Source organism: Saccostrea echinata, unplaced genomic scaffold (assembly GCF_033153115.1).
Source record: "Saccostrea echinata isolate AGI-Se365-2 ecotype Australia unplaced genomic scaffold, CSIRO_AGI_Sech_v1 ptg000029l, whole genome shotgun sequence".
Taxonomy (NCBI): domain Eukaryota; kingdom Metazoa; phylum Mollusca; class Bivalvia; order Ostreida; family Ostreidae; genus Saccostrea; species Saccostrea echinata.
Window position 1 is genome coordinate 1,577,717 of NW_026889778.1, and position 20,429 is coordinate 1,598,145.

Here is a 20,429-nt window from a genome sequence, read left to right on the forward strand (position 1 = left end):
TTCAAACAATTAGCTAATTTTGAACGCTAAATGGATTATACAATAAAATAATTCCTTCTTAGTTGTTTACATATATACAAGTCTTTTGTTTACTTACAATAAAATTCCAAGGCCTTTTATTTCCGCTTACTGCAAATACCCAGGTTTTCGCCGGTAATATTAAACAAGAGGCCCATGGGCCACATTGCTCACCTGAGCACATTGGCTAGGCAAAACCACAAATCAGTTCAGTATTGAAAAGGTTACCGGGGGGGGGGGGGGGGCTGATGATGCTTTCATGTCAATATAACAAATGGCTTTGTTGTACTTGAGTAAATTTTGAAAAAAATTCCCCATATAATCCTTTGTAAAAATTTGATCCCCCATTGTGGCTCCTCCCTATCCCAGAGGTCAATATTTGAACAAACTTGAATCTACACTAACTGAGGATGCTTCCATATCAATATGACTAAACATAGCTTTTCTGTTCTTGAGAAGAAATATTTTTTCTGCATGTTCTTATGTAAAACTTTCGATCCCCGATTGGGCCCCACCCTACCCCCGGGGTCATCATTTGAATGAATTTGATTTACACTATCTGAGGATGCTTCCATATCAAAATGACTAAACATGATTTTCAGTTCTTGAGAAGAGGATATTTTCCTATTTGTGCCTATGTAAAATTTTCGACACCCTAATGTGGCCCATCCCTATCCCCGGGGGTCATCATTTTAACAAACTTGAATCTACACTACCTGAGGATGCTTCCATATCAAAATGACTAATCATGGCTTTGCAGTTCTTGAGAAGAGGATATTTTCCTATTTGTTCCTATGTAAAATTTTCGACACCCCATTGTGGCCCATCCCTATCCCCGGGGGTCATCATTTTAACAAACTTGAATCTACACTACCTGAGGATGCTTCCATATCAAAATGACTAATCATGGCTTTGCAGTTCTTCATCAGAAAGATATTTTCCTATATATTTCTATTTAAGACTTTGATCCTCCATTGTGGCCCCACCCTACCCCAGGGGGTCATGATTTGAACAATCTTGAATTTATACTACCTGAGGATACTTCCACATAAATATGAACAATCAGGGCTTTGCTGTTCCTGAGAAGAAGATTTTAAAAATTTTTCCTATATATTTTTATGTAAAACTTTGATCCTCAATTGTGGCCCCGCCCTACCCCCAGGGGTCATGATTTGAACAAATTTGAATTTTTACTACCTGAGGATGCTTCCATATAAATATTACCAATCAGGGCTTTGCTGTTCTTGAGAAGAAGATTTTTTAAAGATTTTTCCTATATATTTCTATGTAAAACTTTGATCCTCCATTGTGGCCCCGCCCTACCCTCGGGGGTCATGATTTGAACAAACTTGAATCTTCACTACTTGAGGATGCTTCCATATAAATATGACTCATCATGGCTTTGCTGTTCTTGAGAAGAAGATTTTTAAAGGTTTTTCCTATATATTTTTATGTAAAACTTTGATCCTCCATTGTGGCCCCGCCCTACCCCCAGGGGTCATGATTTGAACAAATTTGAATCTACACTACCTGAAGATGCTTTCATATAAATATGACCAATCAGGGCTTTGCTGTTCTTGAGAAGAAGATTTTTTTTTATCAAGATTTTTCCTATATATTTCTATGTAAAACTTTGATCCTCCATTGTGGCCCCGCCCTACCCTCAGGGGTCATGATTTGAACAAACTTGAATCTACACTACCTGAGCATGCTTCCATATAAATATGATTCATCATGGCTTTGCTGTTCTTGAGAAGAAGATTTTTAAAGGTTTTTCCTATATATTTCTATGTAAAACTTTGATTCTCCATTGTGGCCCCACCCTACCCCCGGGGGTCATGATTTGAACAAACTTGAATCTACACTACCTGAGGATGCTTCAACATGAGTTTCATCTTCCCTGGCTTTGTGGTTCTTGACAAGAAGATTTTTAAAAGATGCTATTAATTTTTCACTAATTCTTCATTATCTCCCCTTGAAAGAGGGCATGGCCCTTCATTTGAACAAACCTGAATCCCCTTCACCCAAGGATACTTTGTGACAAGTTTGGTTGAAATTGGCCCAGTGGTTCTTGAGAAGAAGATGAAAATGTGAAAAGTTTACGACAACAACGACGCCGACGACGACAACGACGACGACAGACAACGGACAAATTTTGATCAGAAAAGCTCACTTGAGCCTTTGGCTCAGGTGAGCTAAAAATGATTGGTTGTTTATTGTTATTTCTTTTGAAATATCATTTTTATTACCAAGATTCACAGAACAATATGCTTGAGTATACTACTTAGATCAAATTGATCATTAGATAAACTAAAAATTTTAACATTAGTATTGTTGAAAGATATACCAGATAAGGCTAATGTGATATGCTGTGACGTCACAAACACTGGCGGGTATTGTGAAACATACAGTTATGCATGTTTAGGAAAATTCCAAGCTACTCAAGATGTTCTGCCTGAAAATCATTTTGTCCCCATATTCAAGGAATAATGATGATAGTTAACATTTCATCTTATACAGGACAGCAGGACATTACTCAATAACCTCTAGAAACACTGAAGTGGGATTATGTGCCTGTTTGGAGTAAGAATCCCGTTTTTTTTTTTTTTTGTTGCAAGGAAACATCCGCCGTAAGCCCTACATATTGGTCAGGTAGACATAAAAATCCGTAGTCGAATTTAGCATAAAAGCAATGGCCTAACAAACGGTATAAAACATTTACGTACGAACCCATATGTTTTACTTGCAAACAAGACCATTATAACGACCATAGAGTATTCAAAATGCTAACTACAGCGAAAAGATTTCAGATATAGAATGCATCTATACAAACTGCATTTCAATAAGTTCCATATTCCGACCTGTAGATATAACCTTCTCAGTTTTGAAAGGGAACGTTCACTATGCATATAGTATTACTATGCATATAGTATAGTATATAGTATTTAACAACATATGGAGAATATAATATAATTATAGCTGTTACTGAAAGTTATTGAAATTAAAAGATTCTCTGTGACATGACCTTGAGATAACAACATTGCACACATTTGGTCTCTAAAAAAATATATTCAAGTTTAAATTGCTTCAAATCAAATGCTCATGTAATGGTTAAGGGGTATTTGTATAAAACGCAATGAAGACCTTAGTTAGTGGAAAGTCCTGACAACTTGGTATTGACTAGCCAAAAGGTATAAAAAGCGAAGCTTCCGGGAAGTCAGGTATTCAGAAGTTAGCTGAAAAAAATTGACGGCTGAATCAGAAGCCAGATGTAATTGAATAAGAAGTTAAGGGTAAGAGCAGAATAAAAGTATGAGTAGCAAGTATCCTAGGGGATTGATGTTAAGTTCTGGGTGTATTAAATCTGAAGAAGATTGATAAACCCGGTCATTCTCTAACAATAGAAATCAAGGGGAGAAACAGGGTGCAAGCAGTATCTTACCACGTCCCCGCCTCTGGATATTAGAAAAAAGTGTTGTACTGTATGATTTACCTCAGACAGAGCGGTTTTATTAATCATTTCAATCAATAACTCAGAGAGAGTGAAAGGAAAATCAATATATACCTTGTAAGAAATCGTTCATACACAGTACACTCACTATATATATATATATATATATATATATATATATATATATATATATATATATATATATATATATATATATATATATTCACGAAAGCTCGACTTTTAATTTTTGTATGAATACCTGATTAAATAGTATAAGTGTTGAGCACTAGTACATGTAAAATGAATAATACAAGCGGACCCCGAGTCTACATCATTCCTGAAAATCAAGCAGTCAAAGGCAGCAGAATAAGGCTTGGATATTTTCTCTAAATTTGCTCAGGAACTGCTCTTTGAATGTTTTACAAATCAAACCAAATATCAAAGCTGACAACAAGTTTGCTCTCTGGAACTGCTTTGTTCATACGAGTATGACACGTGATACCATCAGGGTTTGTTTAGAACTCCCATACCTTGGATACCAAACTTTCACCAGTGTGTTAGTTCCATCTATTGTCAGAGAGACAAACAAAAGATTCGAATATATCATTCATATTAAAATGAAAATTTTCCAGTAAACACATGTATAATCAGGAACGTATTCAAATATACATTTTAAAAACAGAATTGATTTATTGAATTCTGATAAATATAAACACCAAAAATCGTTCCTATTTAATAATTCACTGACACAATTTTAAAAAAAAATTCTAAAGCTAACCGAGTAGAAAAATCAACGAAAAAATAATGTAGTTTATGTAATACAAAGGATAAATGTTACTATTTATAACAAGGAATCAAAGTGTCAAAATTAAAACCATTACTTTACTTACCTGCCATTTCTTTGGATCGGAGTCAATCAAAATTCTTACCATTCTTACCAATGCTGTCAATGTGCTGAAGTCTGGTTTATATTGTGTCTGTCGGGATATCCTCGCTATTGTGAAGGTATTGATGTAGAAAAAACAAAAGATCATTGCATATTCTATTAATTAGAACCATTGGGGACACTTTTATCAGTGAAATGAATAACGTATAAGTTATATAACTTTTCACTTCAACTACAGCAAGGAAGAGGTTGTGAAGTTGACATATGACTTACAGGTTGATTGATTGATACCTTTTCATTGATGTGTAATAGGAAATGTTGAAATTTGCACATACGTGTTGTTCATCATCCCTATATTCATAACTGTATCACTGTGTACATTCTATCTATCTATCTATCTATCTATCTATCTATCTATCTATCTATAAATATAAAGCACTAAAAATGACCAAAGACACGAACAATGAAAATAGTCAAATTTTCGGGACGACCTGTCCTTTCCTCAGGACAAAGAAAAAAGTGAACTTTTTTCTTTGTCCTGAGGAAGGGACAGGTCGTCCCGAAAATTTGACAATTTTTGCTGTTCGTGTCGTTGGTCATTTTTGTGCTTTATGTAAATTTCCATCCGTGACCTTGTATCTACTTAGTAGATCTGACACTTAGGATATACAGTGTTGTTGGTTTTTAGTGCTTTATATATATATATATATATATATATATATATATATATATATATATATATATATAAAGATTTACATCACGATGAGAAATTTATTTAGAAAAATGCTACCTAAAGTCAATTTACAACTATATTTTCTGAAAGATTCATATTGTTAAAAATGCATTCCTGTTAAAGTGAATAATAGGTAGTTAGGTGGACGTAAACAGAATCACAGCCATTGTAATTCTAAAGTAAAAAAGAAGAAAAATACACAAAAATTTACAGCTTTACAAAGAGATTTTCTTCTTTCATTCATGTTTGAATCTCTCTCTCTCTCTTTTCCCCATATATTCCGAATATATTCTTTTTTTTAAATGAAGAAAGAGAATCTTGCTTTGAAGTATATTTATTACTTAGTAAATGTATTATTGTTTTTTTTTGTTTTTTTTTTGTTTCTTTTTTTTTTTGGTGGGGGTGTTAATGCAGCATGTTTAAATGATAATGAACGTAGAAGAAATACATTACAAACAAGGTAGTCCCTGTTGCAAGGTGCGAACGAATGGTTAAATTTACCGTAATTCACAGACTGATAGAGTAGTCTGTGAACGGCCACAATCGATCACAAAGTTCATTTTTAATGTACATTCTTATTTTTTTTTCCCATTATCTTACCTGATAATGATCCTATTTCAATGTTCCGGTTATAAACATTGAATTGATTGGTTATTAGAAATGAACTAGATATTTTCAGCAGTTTTATCCGCTACTCTCCATGTAGTTGAGTTTTAGAAGAGTGGCCCTTTTCACATTTATCCACCTCAAACACCATTTATATATATGCCTATTACATCCTTTATATAAACATTCGATCCTTGTTGTTATAAATTAAAAATCTCTAAGACAACTGTTACTTTAGATTTATTGCTTGTTAAGAATGTACATCATGTGATGAAAAAGTTAATAATTTTCGGTATATCATATCTGGCAAAAATTAAGATTAAATAACCTGAAAATAATGCAAGATTACATGTAATATGTTTCCACAGACCACAAAGAAGTTCAGGAGAACATAAAATAACCGGATATCATGGTCTGGTCTCCGACAGCTCTTGAATCCTGTATAACAGTGACGATGTCGTTCATGTGCAGGCGTAAAATGGCGAGATTGGAACCGCTATCATAGCCTGCATTTCGTCCATCAGAGATCGTTTGTCCGACAGTTCTGTTATTAACTTGCAGCCAGGACTTAAGGTGTCTATTACCAGCTTCCATATTCCAGAAGAATAAATAAACGCCATCTTTGTTAGCTTGAAATCTATCGTAGTAGAACAAGTTGGATGTGTCTAGATACTCTGTGCTGAAGAAGAGGGGAGAAGAGGATGTGGAGAAAGGGGCCATCGCCATAAAAGCTGAGCAGGAACTCGCTAATTAGAATTAATAATGAATTGATTATTTCTCATATGGGAAAGACTATCCCCCCTCCCCTCCTCTCTCTCTCTCACTCAAAAGATATATGACTCTCAAAATATGATACTTGTCTTCTCATGCTATAGAGGCATAAATGTCAAAATGTCCTATTTACTCGGGAATATTAAGGACTATTCAATTAAGTAAATTGAAATAAGCCAAGAAGACTGTCCCTCCACCATTTTTGAGAAATTTAACTTTTTTTTTTAATTTTGAATTCCGCAACCAAAAATCGATGTTTCGTGCTAAAACCTGAAAAAAATATTTAGTTGTTTATATTGCATGACCAAAAGTCGTATTCAAAGTAATTTATTTTAACCTTCTATCAATGTTGAGGTTACCATTAAAGTAAACAACTCTAGCAAATAAACACTTAATCGATGAGGTCATTCAATTAAGACTCAGTAAGAGAAATGTACATGCAGAAAGAATAGAGTTAACCATAAAACATCAAATAAATCTGAGTTAGTTGATAAAGCTCAAATTGACATTAGATCATCTGACAGCTACTTTACTTGCAGTCAAAATTTGAGTATATTTTTTTATGTTTGACAAAGGTTTGGTGATTTAGAGAAATATACAAAAATGAAATATGAAGATAACGATTAGTATTCAATCTCGAAATGCAAATGAAACATACAAATTTGGAGCAGAGCAAACACGGACCTCAAAATTTAGAGGTGGGATCAGGTGCTAAGGAGGAGTGAGCATCCCCTGCCAACTGGTCACACCCGCCGTGTGCTCCTTGTTATGATCGAAAAAAAAAAAACCCGGAAAAATCCGTAGACAGTTCAGTATATAAATAATGGCATAACAATTAGTATGAGAAAGGTCAGTCAGCACTTGACTCAATGAAAGGCTGTACGGCTGACAAGGTCATCGTATCGACCATAAAACTTGCAAAATGATGTCTTCAAACGAGACTGTTGTTATTCTTGTTTCCTCAACTTTTTTGTCAATAGCCTGTCTCGTTCTAGAAAGTGTTCATACGTAGAGCATACTCTTGAGTATCAATTGAGAAACATAAACCAGATATGAGGAGATATATAACGGGTATATTGCCACATAAGTACTGGAAGTTCACGACTGAAAAGTTAAAGTCATCATGTTTATCATAAAGTTTTGCTGTTATGTTACCATTAACGTCTTTTTCTAGTAAAATATCTAAATATGAAACAGATGTGTCAGACTCTGTGGTATCTATTATTTCAAGCTCACTGGGATATATCGAGTCGAAATAGAAATATGAATGGAACTACATGTATTGGTAATTGATGATACATCGTCGATATAATTGAATGTCAAATTGAAGTGCTTTCTTCTCCTCATGTAGAAGTTTTTGAATAAATTCTGCTTCATATGAATACAAAAAATAGGTCTGCTAACAACAGGGCGCAATTGGTACGCATGGGAATTCCAAAAGATTGTTGGAAGACGCGATCTCCAAAAACCACATAGATATTGTCAATCAGAAACTCAAGCATCTTTTTAATATCAACTGAGTACTTGTGTGTACAATCAGAATGCTTTTTAACAAAATAATTTTACAAATGACCAATGACAAGGTGAGTATATTTACGAGTTCCGTTTTTATTGAAAAAGCAGCTGTGTGTGATATCAAAAAGCCTGGACTTCAATTTATCGTGGGGAATGGTCGTATAGAGTGTTGAAAAGTCGTTTTGATGTTATTGATTTTAGTAAAATGTTGTTATTTCAAATTCTCTAAAAGTTCCCTGGAGTTTTTAAGTATCCATATCTGATTCACACCACTTCTCAAATAAACTGTTGAACAGTACTCCTGACGTTCCTCCTTCATTTCAGTAGATATTTAAGTGAAGAAAGAGGCTTGGTAGAACATTTACTGGAACCCACTATGTATCTTTGTTTGTAAGGATTTTTATGAAGTTTAGGAATCCAGTAAAGGTATGGTATTTCAAATTCATTTTGATTGTTGGGAATATTGAAAATATCTAAAATGGACATATGATTTTGAAGAATTTTCTACTTAGAAAGGGAGCTATGGGTGTAAATTGGATTTCCACCTGCAAAATAAATCTTAGCTCCTCTAAAATGCAATTCAAATAATGAGCCTTACAATCAAAGACTATATTGTTACCAGATTTGTCAGCTGGGACCTGTACATACTGATTGTGTAATCTATCCAATTCCTTTTTCACTTCTGAGTTATTAAAGACAGAGCGATAAATTGTTTTCATACATCCCCTCAATCGCTTAATTTCAACATCCATCTGATGCTCTTTATGCAAATATGAAGTCATGAAAAAAAGAAGCATTTAAATGGAAAGAGGATCACTTAAATTACACTTGATTAGATGAGCTAAATACTTACTTGACCCAATGAGCCATCCAGAAAATGATGAATGTATAGGTTCTATAGTGCTATCAGAATCAGTTGGATAAAGATACACTCTGTCCCCGCGGGTCAGGGGGAAAAGTTGTAAGGTGGAAGAGGTGTCCTCGTAGGGCCCTGAAGAGGAATCCGGCCACACCCCAAGTTCATTTAACTTCTTGCCATTTCGGTAAAAGTAAACCATGAAATCCCGATGATGTGCCTCCAAGGAAAAAGCAAAAGCATACAAGCCTGACTCTGGACAGACAAACGTGCCGTGTCCGGAATTGTAGACGTGTCCGTCGTTGGAAATTACATCTTGGAAGTTAAAGCCGTAAGAAGAAGAGGAGGGTCTAGTCAATGAAGTCAAGGCTCTTGCATAGAAGTACGAATCATCTAAAATATAAACCATTGTCTTCATTACTGCAGGGCAAAGCTTTAAAGTTTTAAATGCTTTTCAAAGATGCTTCCATATTTCATTTACGAATTATCTTGGCTGCCTCTTTGCTATATATGATTTTGTAGCGCTGTCGAGCGGTAAATGGTTTTATTTATTCCCTCTTTCAGTAAATGGTTAAACAAAAGTAATTCCTCTGTCTTAAACTCTCCTCAAGGTTGGAAATAAAACAATCTAGTAAGCTTATATACAATTTATTTAGAGAGCCAGGCGCCCGTAAAACACATCACACTTAGAAATAATAATCCTCTATCTTTTGAACGTTCTGACATATACACATAAATTCAAAACGGCACAGTAACTGACAGACAACATCACTTTCAAAAGAAAAGAACTGCGCAATGAAATAACCGATCCTTGCGAGGAGCATCGAGTAGCTATCTAAACAGAATTATTTGAACAATTATTAACCGTTAGCATAATTTAATACTCAGTAAACAAAACAGTTTTTTCAGTAAACCTAAATTATTACAATTTCATTCTTTTATGACGATATATGTCACATTGAATTCGCACTATAGCTATAATATACAGAAGAAAAGAATATCCCCTTCATTTATTTTATGAACAGGAAAGCTTACTGTAATGAAGTCGCCAACCAGAGAACGTGGACAACATTGCGTCAGCGGTTCCATTGACCTTGACTCTGACCTTGTCACCAAACTTCAGGTCATACACAACAAATCCCGTGCTTGAGTCGCCAGTAATGTTTCCTCGGGAGTCTGTGAAGGAGGAACCGAGTGAGACATCGTTGATAAGTAGATCTGCTCCTGTGTAGCGATGACTACTGGTCGCTATGGTCCACGAAAAGACATACGGTCCACTGTATTTACAAGTAAAGACTCCCGTGCTCCCGCTGTACGCCAAGCCTTCATTGGTTGTAACGTTGTCAAATATGACGTAATTGTTTGTCGTTGATGACGTCAGCTGTGCGTAGAAGGCGTAATTGTCAGGTATTTCTGTGACATGAGCCGGTGCTGTCCAAAGCAAAGCAGAATTAGACATGTACGCATCTATTTTCAATGTAAAAAGATTCTTTTGTTTAAAATTGTCATTATAACCGTCAACTGTTGATACTATTGATGTATTTAAAAAATATTGTCTCGTAGGAAAAGGATAATCAACGTCTATATTTTAAATAATGATATATCTTTAAGAAATGAACCGCTAGTAGTTCTTGTGTTGATGCTGGTACCTGAAGTAAATATAGCGTTACAGTTGATATTACAGAGATCTTCTTGACAACAACCTGAGCATGGTGCATTTGACCTCTGATCCTTCAGAGATCGCTTTTTTCCAACAATAGCTGCTGTCGATATGTGATTTTCACACGCCTAGTAATTTCATTATTTAATTACTAGAAGTTAAAAAATAAACCACTTTGTGGTTCAAACCGATTCGATGAAGAACAATTTCATCTTAATTAGATTCTTACTTACGTGTGTATCTTTACATTGACTTTTGAAGAAACGTTGTCTGAGCTCAAGACTCTCCCCAAGGAAACACATCTATTATTGAGACATTAAACGGTTATGTTTTTGAAGACTAGGTAGGTATAATTCTCCCTATGTGTGCATATAAACTCCATAACGTGCACAATCATGTAACTTTTTTTAAAAAAATATATTTGGCTAAAAGCAACAAGGTGTAAGGGTATAAATTTCTTTTATTCAAATTCCTCATAATTATAGGCGAGGTCTGCGGAACTAAAAATAACGGAACAACCTCTCCTTAATTACAAGCTATCTATACTTTTGTCCATCTGGCGTGAAAGCCTAGAATGCTTGTTAAACACTATATTTTTTAGAGTTTTATTTTTGCGAAAAAAGCTTTCCATGATGTTTAGTGCCTAAATGTGTTTATTAAGAGAAATTTGTCTTATATATATATGTGTGTAAAAAAAAAAAATAATGCATAAAAAGAATAAATTAAGAATTTTGCTTGAATATTTATTCTTACTTTTTTGAATTCGTAGAAGTACATTTATTTTCTGATAACACATTTACTATCCTTTACCTCATTGGTTCCACATAGAGTCACGTGATGACAGTCTGAGGGGTTTAACGTGTGAGCACAGTTAAAACAGATCGGCCCTCTAGATGTAGGATAGGCTGAAATGATAAAGATCGATTTAACAAAAAATAATCAACATTAATTAAGAAATAGGGTATCATTTTTAAACTTCTATCGGGATTAAAATACTGGTTGGGCATCTGATCAAATCTCATAAGGCCAGAGGGGCCTTATGTGGTAGATTGATGAGAGGACCAACCTGTATTTGTATCCCGATAATTAATTACCTACCACTCTATAACACTAAAATGCATGTGACATTCAGCAATACTCCATTGTGGCGTCATCATATTCATGAGTTACGGTATGTCATGTTGATTCTGATAGTTCAGTTTATTTAAACCAGCTGAAGTATTCAGATGTGTTTTGTGTGTGTGTATGTAAGTGTGTGTATCTAGACTCAGGAGTATATACAGTCACAGGATTTGATGCCGCTCAAGGGATAAACAAAAAGAATTCGAAGAGGCCACAGACTTAGAAAAGAACGAATGAGAAAATACATGATGATTTTCTCTCTAGCTTGCAGAAACTTAAGGCAGCATTAAAGACCCTTAACTCTTACAGGAACTTAACGGCAAGATACTGGATGTACAGACTACAGAAGATGTGGAACAAGAAATAATTGATGTAGATGAATTCAATTTATAGCTGGAGACTGCAATTTTCAGATTCAAAGACATATTGTCAGGAGCCTGTTGAACCAATTGTGAGTAATCTTACCAATATTCTGGCAACTCATACTACAAGTTTTCCATCAAAGAGTCGTGGAGATAACAATACAGATAATGTGTATGCAGCTAGTGAGGAAGAGATGAGTAACGCACACACAAACACTGCAAGTAGCAACAATTTAACAGGAAATCTCTATCTCAAACCACGCAAGTAAGAGCTACTTTAATTCACAGGAGACATATTAACGTTGAAAACATTTTGGAATTCATTTGAATCAACTATGCCTGAAAAACAAATGTTCACAAACATACAGAGGTTCAGTTACTTAAAAAACCAGCTTCAGGGAGTAGCAGCTCATATTATTGCAGTACTGCAGTTAACAAGTAATGATTATTGTCAAACAGTTGTTATCCTTATAGAAAGACCCGGACAAGAGCACAAAATTATTAATGAGCACATACAAAGCCTGATTGACTTACCCAACCCAAAGTCCAATCCTGAGAGCCTGAGAAATTTCTTTTATAAATTGGAATGCTACATCAGAGCATTAAAATCACTTGGAACCAATGAAATCATCCACAGAATAATTTAAACCTCAATGATTTATAACAAACTAGCAGCAGATAGTTGAAGGAGCATTACCTAAGACAAAAAATATGAGAACTGGGATCTACAATCAATAATGAGAGCCATTAAAAAGGAGCTGTGTGCACAATGGAGCAAATTTAAACGCAGCATTGTAGAGGATTCCATACTAAATGCGAACTTTGTCGTAGCAAGCCAAAGAAGTACTAACAAGATGAAATATATATATATATATATATATATATATATATATATATATATATATATATATATATATATATATATATATATATATATATATATATATATATATATATATATATATATATATATATATAACATTCGCTTCGTCTGCAGTGGAAACTACCCTACCATAAATTGCCAATGAGTCAAAGATTATGAAGCAAGAATGTACATCCTGAAATAGAAGAGAGTGTGTTTCAATTGTTTCGGAGAACGCAAAGTAAACGCTCTCTGTAACATTGTAAATACAGAAACTGTAAGAGGACTTATCATACAAGCATCTGCACGACACCTGAAGAAGTCATCAGATAGATCGTCACTAATTCTGATGGCTCACAAAAGAGCGATTGCATCAATAGGAGCAATCTTCACAGTTACACTCTTTATCACACGTAACAACCATTACCAAAGTTGTACAAACAGCTGTAAGATCAATTTGCATCAAAGAAGAGCAGCGTCAGATGAACAAACGAGAATAACATGACCATATTTTGTCTCTGGTTTTAGCTCAAGAACAGCTCAGACAGGAAATATTTCAATCAGGAGATGAAGTCAGGGAAAAATAAATGAGAAACACAGAGAAGAAATAGACGGCTGCAGAACAAAATACGCTTGATTTGATGACGTGACTAACTTCATGTCATATTCAAATGAAACTATAAAAATGATATCTTATTTCATAAAAGATAACTAACTACGGATGTCAAAGTAACTATTAAAGATCAGAAGCTACGTATACAAAAAAAATACAGTTGCTATATTTACTTAGATAATGTTACATAGATAACATATAATCAAAAGACACATACGTCAGTAAAATGTCCCCAATTGACCAGAGAACCCATTACTAAAGTAAACCACACCTACCTGGTGCCCCACAGCCTTCTGCATTACATAAATCACCATGGCAACACTCATGACACAAAACTGATCCATGAATCTTACGTTTCTTTGTCTGTACAATCGTTCTGTTGGTGATTTTTGTACAGTTCTGTATGTAAAGAAATATATCTCGATATAAAGACATCATATTTTCAAAACGAAAACCAAAAGTCTAAATGATGACCACAGGATTAGAATACATTTTATGAGGAAAAAATTCTACTATATGTTAAGGAGCATATACACCGTAAGCTATATTTCATAAATGATTTTCCTAATATGTCAAAAATATTTCATACCTGGAGGAAAAGATTTTTTTTCAAAAATGCTTCCAATACGTATATGAAATAGTAAAACATTTAAATTTGCCTTATTATTTTAATTGATTTTTTTTTTGGTCTGCTGCATATTTTGCCATTTTTCCATGGAACACATATCCGGAAGTCATAATTTTCAATATTAATTTTGAAGAAGAAATGGAGGGTTAATTAAAGCCTAAAACAATATCAAGTTCATGGGAAAAGGAAACTTTGTTGAAAAGTGATACTTTATGAAATAGTGGCATTATGAGCTCACTTAAGCCATAGGCAAATGTGAGTTTTTTCCCGTAGTCTACTTTCTGTAATCGTTACATATTTCGACCTAATTGCCAGAACCACAGGACCAATATGATTGAATTTTCAACTTATTTGTCAAAAGCTTTTCTTGTTTTAGAAATTGTTTGTATGTAGAACATGCTCTTGTGCATCGAATTAACTGGGAGAAATAACCGCCATATAAAGGTGATAATGGTATAATGCTAAATAAATAAAGGAAGCTGACAATAGAAAAGTTGAAGTCATTACGTTTATCGTAAAGTTTTGTTGTTAGTTTGCCATTATGTCTTTTTCTATTATAATATTCAAATACGAAATAAATGTGTTAGACTCCGTAGGGTATCTTTTATTTCTAGTTCAAAAAGGTCGTCGATATATCTAAATATGGAATTGAAGGCCACGGCAGGAAACTTCTTTTAATGTAGAAGTTTTTGAATAAATTCAGCTTCATTGAGCTCAAAAATAAGTCTGCTAATAACCGGGGGCTTAGTACCCATGGGATTCCCAACAGATTATCGGAAGACGTGATCACAAAAATAACACTCTTTCTTTTTAATATCAATTTCAGAGTACCGAAATGATTTAATAAAATAATTCTGCATATGATCAATGATAAGTTATGTAATTTTATGAGTTCCATTTTTATCGAAAAAGCAGCTGTTAATGATGTCAAAGGGCCTGGACTTTAATGGTTGTATAATGATTGTATAAAATGTTGAAAATTCGTACGCTATTGATGTTTTGTGATTTCAATTATTTAAAAGTTTCTGGGAGTTTGAAAATATTTGCATCTCATTAACACCTGTAACTGTACATGCTGTTGTACAGTGCTCCTGAAGTTTCTCCTCGATTGTTGTTATAATTTGGTGAGGGGTAAGGAAAGAGGCTTGGTATATATGTGTATAGAAAACAAAGTAGAAAATATTCTTCCAAAGAACAGTGCCAATTAAAGAATGTGTCTCAGGTGAGTGTTGTGACCCATGGGTCTCCAGATCTTGTAATACTTCTAATCTTCAAAATACACACGAGAGAGAGAGAGAGAGAGAGAGAGAGAGAGAGAGAGAGAGAGAACTACCGACTGCTGTAGACAGCCAATCCAGAAAGATGTATCACCGTTTTCTCTCTGGTACCTTCGTACTCCACACACCTGTCAATCAACGTAGGGCATCTTTATTTATGATACTAAGTTAATATCATACTGCAGAACATTTTAAATTTTCAATGTTAATTCAACGCTTAAAGTAAATAAACTAATGAGTCACCAAGAATACATTCTAAGAATATGTTTCTTAATCCCTTTACTGAAACGCAATTTGAAAAAAAAAATCCACAAAAATTTATACCAAAGTTTTACAAAGTCTTCATTTAGTTTGGAATTGTTATTATTATTTTTTTTTGCTTTTTTAATATGACTTTCTTCGAATGTTTATTGTAATAAATTATTTTGAATAATATTTTTTTAGCAAATTAAGATCTTGAAATAAGTTTATCCTACTTCACCGTCTTGGCAGTACTCTATCCTCTCACAGAAACGAGGCTCTAGGACGTTATCACAACGTAAACACGTCAACCTAAGACCTTTAAAAAATAAAATGTATTTCATCACTAAAAACCTTTCACTTACGACAAAACCAAAAATTTCATAGAATCATTACACAACAGCATAATCATGACCCTTCATTAGCTAATAAAATGGTAAGAAATATCGCATATGATATGTAATTACGTTCAAATCTACATACGTGCAAACAGTATGACGATAATGCGGGGTTAATGATAAAATCGGATCGACAGTAAATGTATACAGGCCACCTGATAATGAGAAGTCCTCTTTATACATATTACCTTCAGCAGTATACGAGGTCAGGAAATAAAGTCCTAAAGAAGAAAAAGAATGGTTTTTTTATAAGAAATAAAATATTGCAAACGTACGTTTTTCCAGGGGATCTTAATTTCTGTTTAGTCTGCGAGTAGAAAATTACGCAGATTTCTCCTACAGCATCAGAAGATCACAGCAGAAAGAGAGAGATTAAAGAAAAGAAAGAACGAGAACGACAGAGATGCATATACCACATAGGAAGTTAGTGAACAGGAACATTATAATCCAATTGTTCTCAGAATATCTACAATTAGTCCTTCAGTCATCTAAGTGCAATTTCAAAATCCTTATCTCTTAGAACTATTGTACGAGGTAATTATAATATCATATGGTCATAGAAAACAGTGTCTACAGATACATATTATACAATACACAAAAACATATTACACATTATGGTTAATTTTGATGATTGAAAAATCGTTACATTGTGATACAACACTGATTTATATAAGAATTAATTATTTTCAATTTGACTATAGATACTGTGGTTAGAAAAAGAACATTTCGTTAATTCGTATTTTGTCTGGCATGTTTCATACCAAGTATTAGGTAATTCGTTTTATAATGATTTTGAATACGTATTAGTCCGTTTACCATCACGGCGGATGTGACCGGCAAACAGGGACAGGATCCTAGCTAAAGGCACCTGATTCAATCTCTGGTGTTTTTGCCCTTCCCAAAATTGGTTTTCTTTATTTGATTAATGAGATTGATTGCTGTTCGTTATTTTCACTTTTAACATTCAGGAGGCGGGGGGGGGGGGGGGGGGGTCAACAAATTAATTATCAGATATAACTTAATTTTTTAGACATGATATCGTAGGCTGTCAATTATCATTTGGCAAACAAAAATTTCATACATTTTACTTTTAAAATTTGATCATTTTTGTATATCTTTATATGGAGCTTTTCTTCTAAAGGAGATCAATATAGTCTGAAAATGGCCACAACCACCCAGCCCTCTTAACCTGATCTATACAGGGACAGCTCAGGGCACTTGACAAAATTTCCTTGCCCAACCTCTGATGTGTCGTGCGTCTATATTTACCCTCATTACAATTTTATATGTAATTGTAAGCTTGAACACTGTTCTTTAACTCTAATTGTCTCTTGTGACTTTATAAAAGTAAAATATCATGTTTACGTTTCTCATATCATAATCTTACATTTTGTAGAAATATTTGATACTTTAGAGAAATTTTGTTTTGAAAACAGACAAAAACGTCCCATGATATGCGCTTGCTAGTTACCATTTTTTCTCCGAATCTTATTCTTTATATTTAACGTCAAAAGACCTATGATTATGTACCTATATGCTTATCACACTCTCCATAAACACTTTGTCCGAGTTTCTTTTCTTTAAAAGCTATAGGGTGAGTTCACAATGCATCGGACACACACCTTGCTTCGGACAACTTTAAGCAAGAAAAAAAGCATCAAACCTGAATGTTTCAGTGTTTTGACTTGCTTCCGTCTTAAAGCCGACCATTTAAACTTTTTAATGAAACCGATTTTTCATTATCATATAAAAACCCTTGATAATTGCTTTGAAAAGACGTCATAACTGACCATCATCAAAGGGGAGTACCAGAATTATATGATTATGCAAAGTTTTACAGTTGCCTTTCTTTCATTAGACTTCAAGGGAACAAGTCCTTCTTGGGTGAATATCGTGAATGATTGACAAATGTAGAACAAATTTCAAGAAATTTCATTCCAAAGTTTGTGTTAATTTACTTAATAACTGTGTTTAATTCTATGTTCATTTCACCATGCATCGGACACAAATTAGCCATATGATAAACATTGTTCGATGGACAGATAATTACATCTGTGTAATTTAGAAATACCACCACTGTTCGGATTTTTTTCAGACTTCTATTTTCTCTCTCAAGAAGATCAATTAATGAAAACTCACAAGAATTTTACCTAGAACTTATAATACAAATATGCAAAATCTCTTGGTGATAACATCATTAGATAAATCCCAGTGAAATCATGAACTTGCGTATGTTTATTGTCTATTGACCTGTAGCACTCCGCAGAGATAATCACAACCTCATTTTAATGTTTCTCCATTAAACGTTAGTATTTTTATTATAACATTCACAAACAAGGAGAAAACAAGGCAAGCTCTTGACAAATATGTTGATTTTACAAGGATATCAACAGTCCAATTTAAATTTAATCTTTTGCAAATTCTATGGTTAAAACAATAACCTTGTAAGCAAATACAATCAATCATTTAGTCGAATGATGACTGACATTTTTCATGCAAGTTTTTAGGCTAATATTTTCATACTGAATTGTCTACGGATTTTCCGTTTGCCTGATAATGACAAGGAGCACACAACGGATGTGTCTGGTCGACGGGGACTACTTGCTCTTCCATGGCACTTGATCCCACCCCTGATGATTTTTGAGGTTCGTGTTTGCTCTGCTTCAAGTTTGTATTGTTTCAATGGGCTTTTGAACTTGATTACTGTTCGATATCTTTAAATTTCATTGAACGATCAGGAATCATCAAATGTTCTTAAAATTCTGTGATTAGTTGATTACATTCTAGGACCCAAACTGGTGCAAGTTTTCTCCTTTCTTAAGTCCCCCTTACAAATTTGTGTGCTGTTTCTTTCTTTCAAAAATTCATGAAGTATCAGTCGTACGTGTGTGACGGTACATATTGTCGTTTTCTACAAGCTGTCGTCGGCGACAGTATGTACCTACCTTCACTGCACATGTTGTCGTCCATCGGTACATATTGTCACCGGCTGAAAAGTTACACATGTACATATTGTCGCCCCATAGATATTGTTGCTTAGAGATTATTCTGTTGTTTTTCAGTACATTTGTGAATGTAATTGGTGTGTAAATTCATCCAGTGTGATTTTGACGGTACATTTTGTCGTCTGTTCATGTAATTGCCGGCGACAACATGAACCTACCCTAACTGCACATGATGTCGTCCATCAGTACATGTTGCATGACTTTGAATGGCAATGCTTCCATATAAATATGATTTATCATTGCTACTCTATTTTTTGAGAAAAAAATTAAAGAATTTTCCCATATATTCCTTTGTAAGACTTTGATCGCCCATTTTGGCCCAACCCTCGCCCAGGGGGTCATTATTTGAAGGTACCTGAATCTACACTACCTGAGAATACTTCCAGATAAACCTCACTAATCACAGGGCTACTGTTGTTCTCAGTGGTAGATCCAGAAATTTCAGAACAGAGGGGTGGGGTGAGGGGTACAGATTTTTTTTTTTGGAAAGGCAGAAAAAAAAGCCATTTGTGTGTAAAGGTGTGTTACTGTATATTTATGTTAAGTAAATAATTTATGAAATTTTACATATGGACTAAATTGACAGTATATACAAGTTAACCAACAGACTTTACAAAAAGTAAATCCAGTGGAGGGGGGGGGGGGGTGTCAGCGCTACCCCTGTGCTAGATCCGATTTTAGTTCTTGAGAAGATTTTTAAAGATTTTCAGTATATATTCCTGTGTAAACTTTATCACATATTGTGGGCCCACCCTACCCCTGGGGGGTCATGCTTTGAACAAAATTGATTTTGTTTTATTGTTTGTTTGTTGTATAATCGTCCCTTTTGAGAATTTTTCAACCATTTGGAGACGCCACCTCTTGCTTGCTGTAAATTGAGACCTATGGTAGAGTGTGTAGTCGCAGAGTAAGTCGTTAATCCTTACGTCGCGGGTTCGAATCTAACTGTAGGACATGGAGACGGGTCTTTCGGATGAGACGGTACAAACCGAGGTCCCGTGTCGCAGTAGATGCTGGCACAAAAAGGTCCCTCACTGCTCAATGGTCTTGAGTGCCGAGTATAGGACAAAATTTGCAGCTCTCCATCGGCAAGTGGTGGCGTCTCGATATGAGTGAAAAATTCTCGAGAGGGACGTTAAACAACAGACAAACAAACAAACACTTATTCTTGGCTACTTCCCTTAAGAGAGTGCATGACCCTTCATTTAAACAAAAAAAAAAATCCCCTTTATCCTTGAATGCTTTGTAGCAAGTTTGGTTGAAATTAGCTCAGTAGTTCTTGAGAAGAAACCGAAAATATGAAAAGTTTACAGACGGACGACAGACAGACGGAAAAATATGATCAGAAAAGTTCACTTGAGCTTCCAGCTTAGATGAGCTAAGAAAATCAAGCCTAACTCCAATTATATCAGCACAAGTATAAGAA

The 20,429-nt window shown here is 34.5% G+C and overlaps 1 protein-coding gene across 1 annotated transcript; it reads right to left on the reverse strand.

The window, feature by feature from the left end:
- Positions 1-6,069: 6,069 nt before the first annotated feature.
- LOC133194311 (uncharacterized) lies at positions 6,070-18,956 on the reverse strand. The gene is made up of 10 exons (XM_061330293.1): positions 18,944-18,956; positions 15,837-15,919; positions 15,417-15,488; positions 13,731-13,854; positions 11,307-11,401; positions 10,730-10,798; positions 10,456-10,624; positions 9,872-10,267; positions 8,834-9,229; positions 6,070-6,440 (listed from the first exon to the last, which is right to left on the reverse strand). The coding sequence occupies exons 1-10, from the start codon at positions 18,954-18,956 to the stop codon at positions 6,076-6,078; spliced, it is 1,782 nt and encodes a 593-aa protein (XP_061186277.1). The 3' UTR covers positions 6,070-6,075.
- Positions 18,957-20,429: the final 1,473 nt, after the last annotated feature.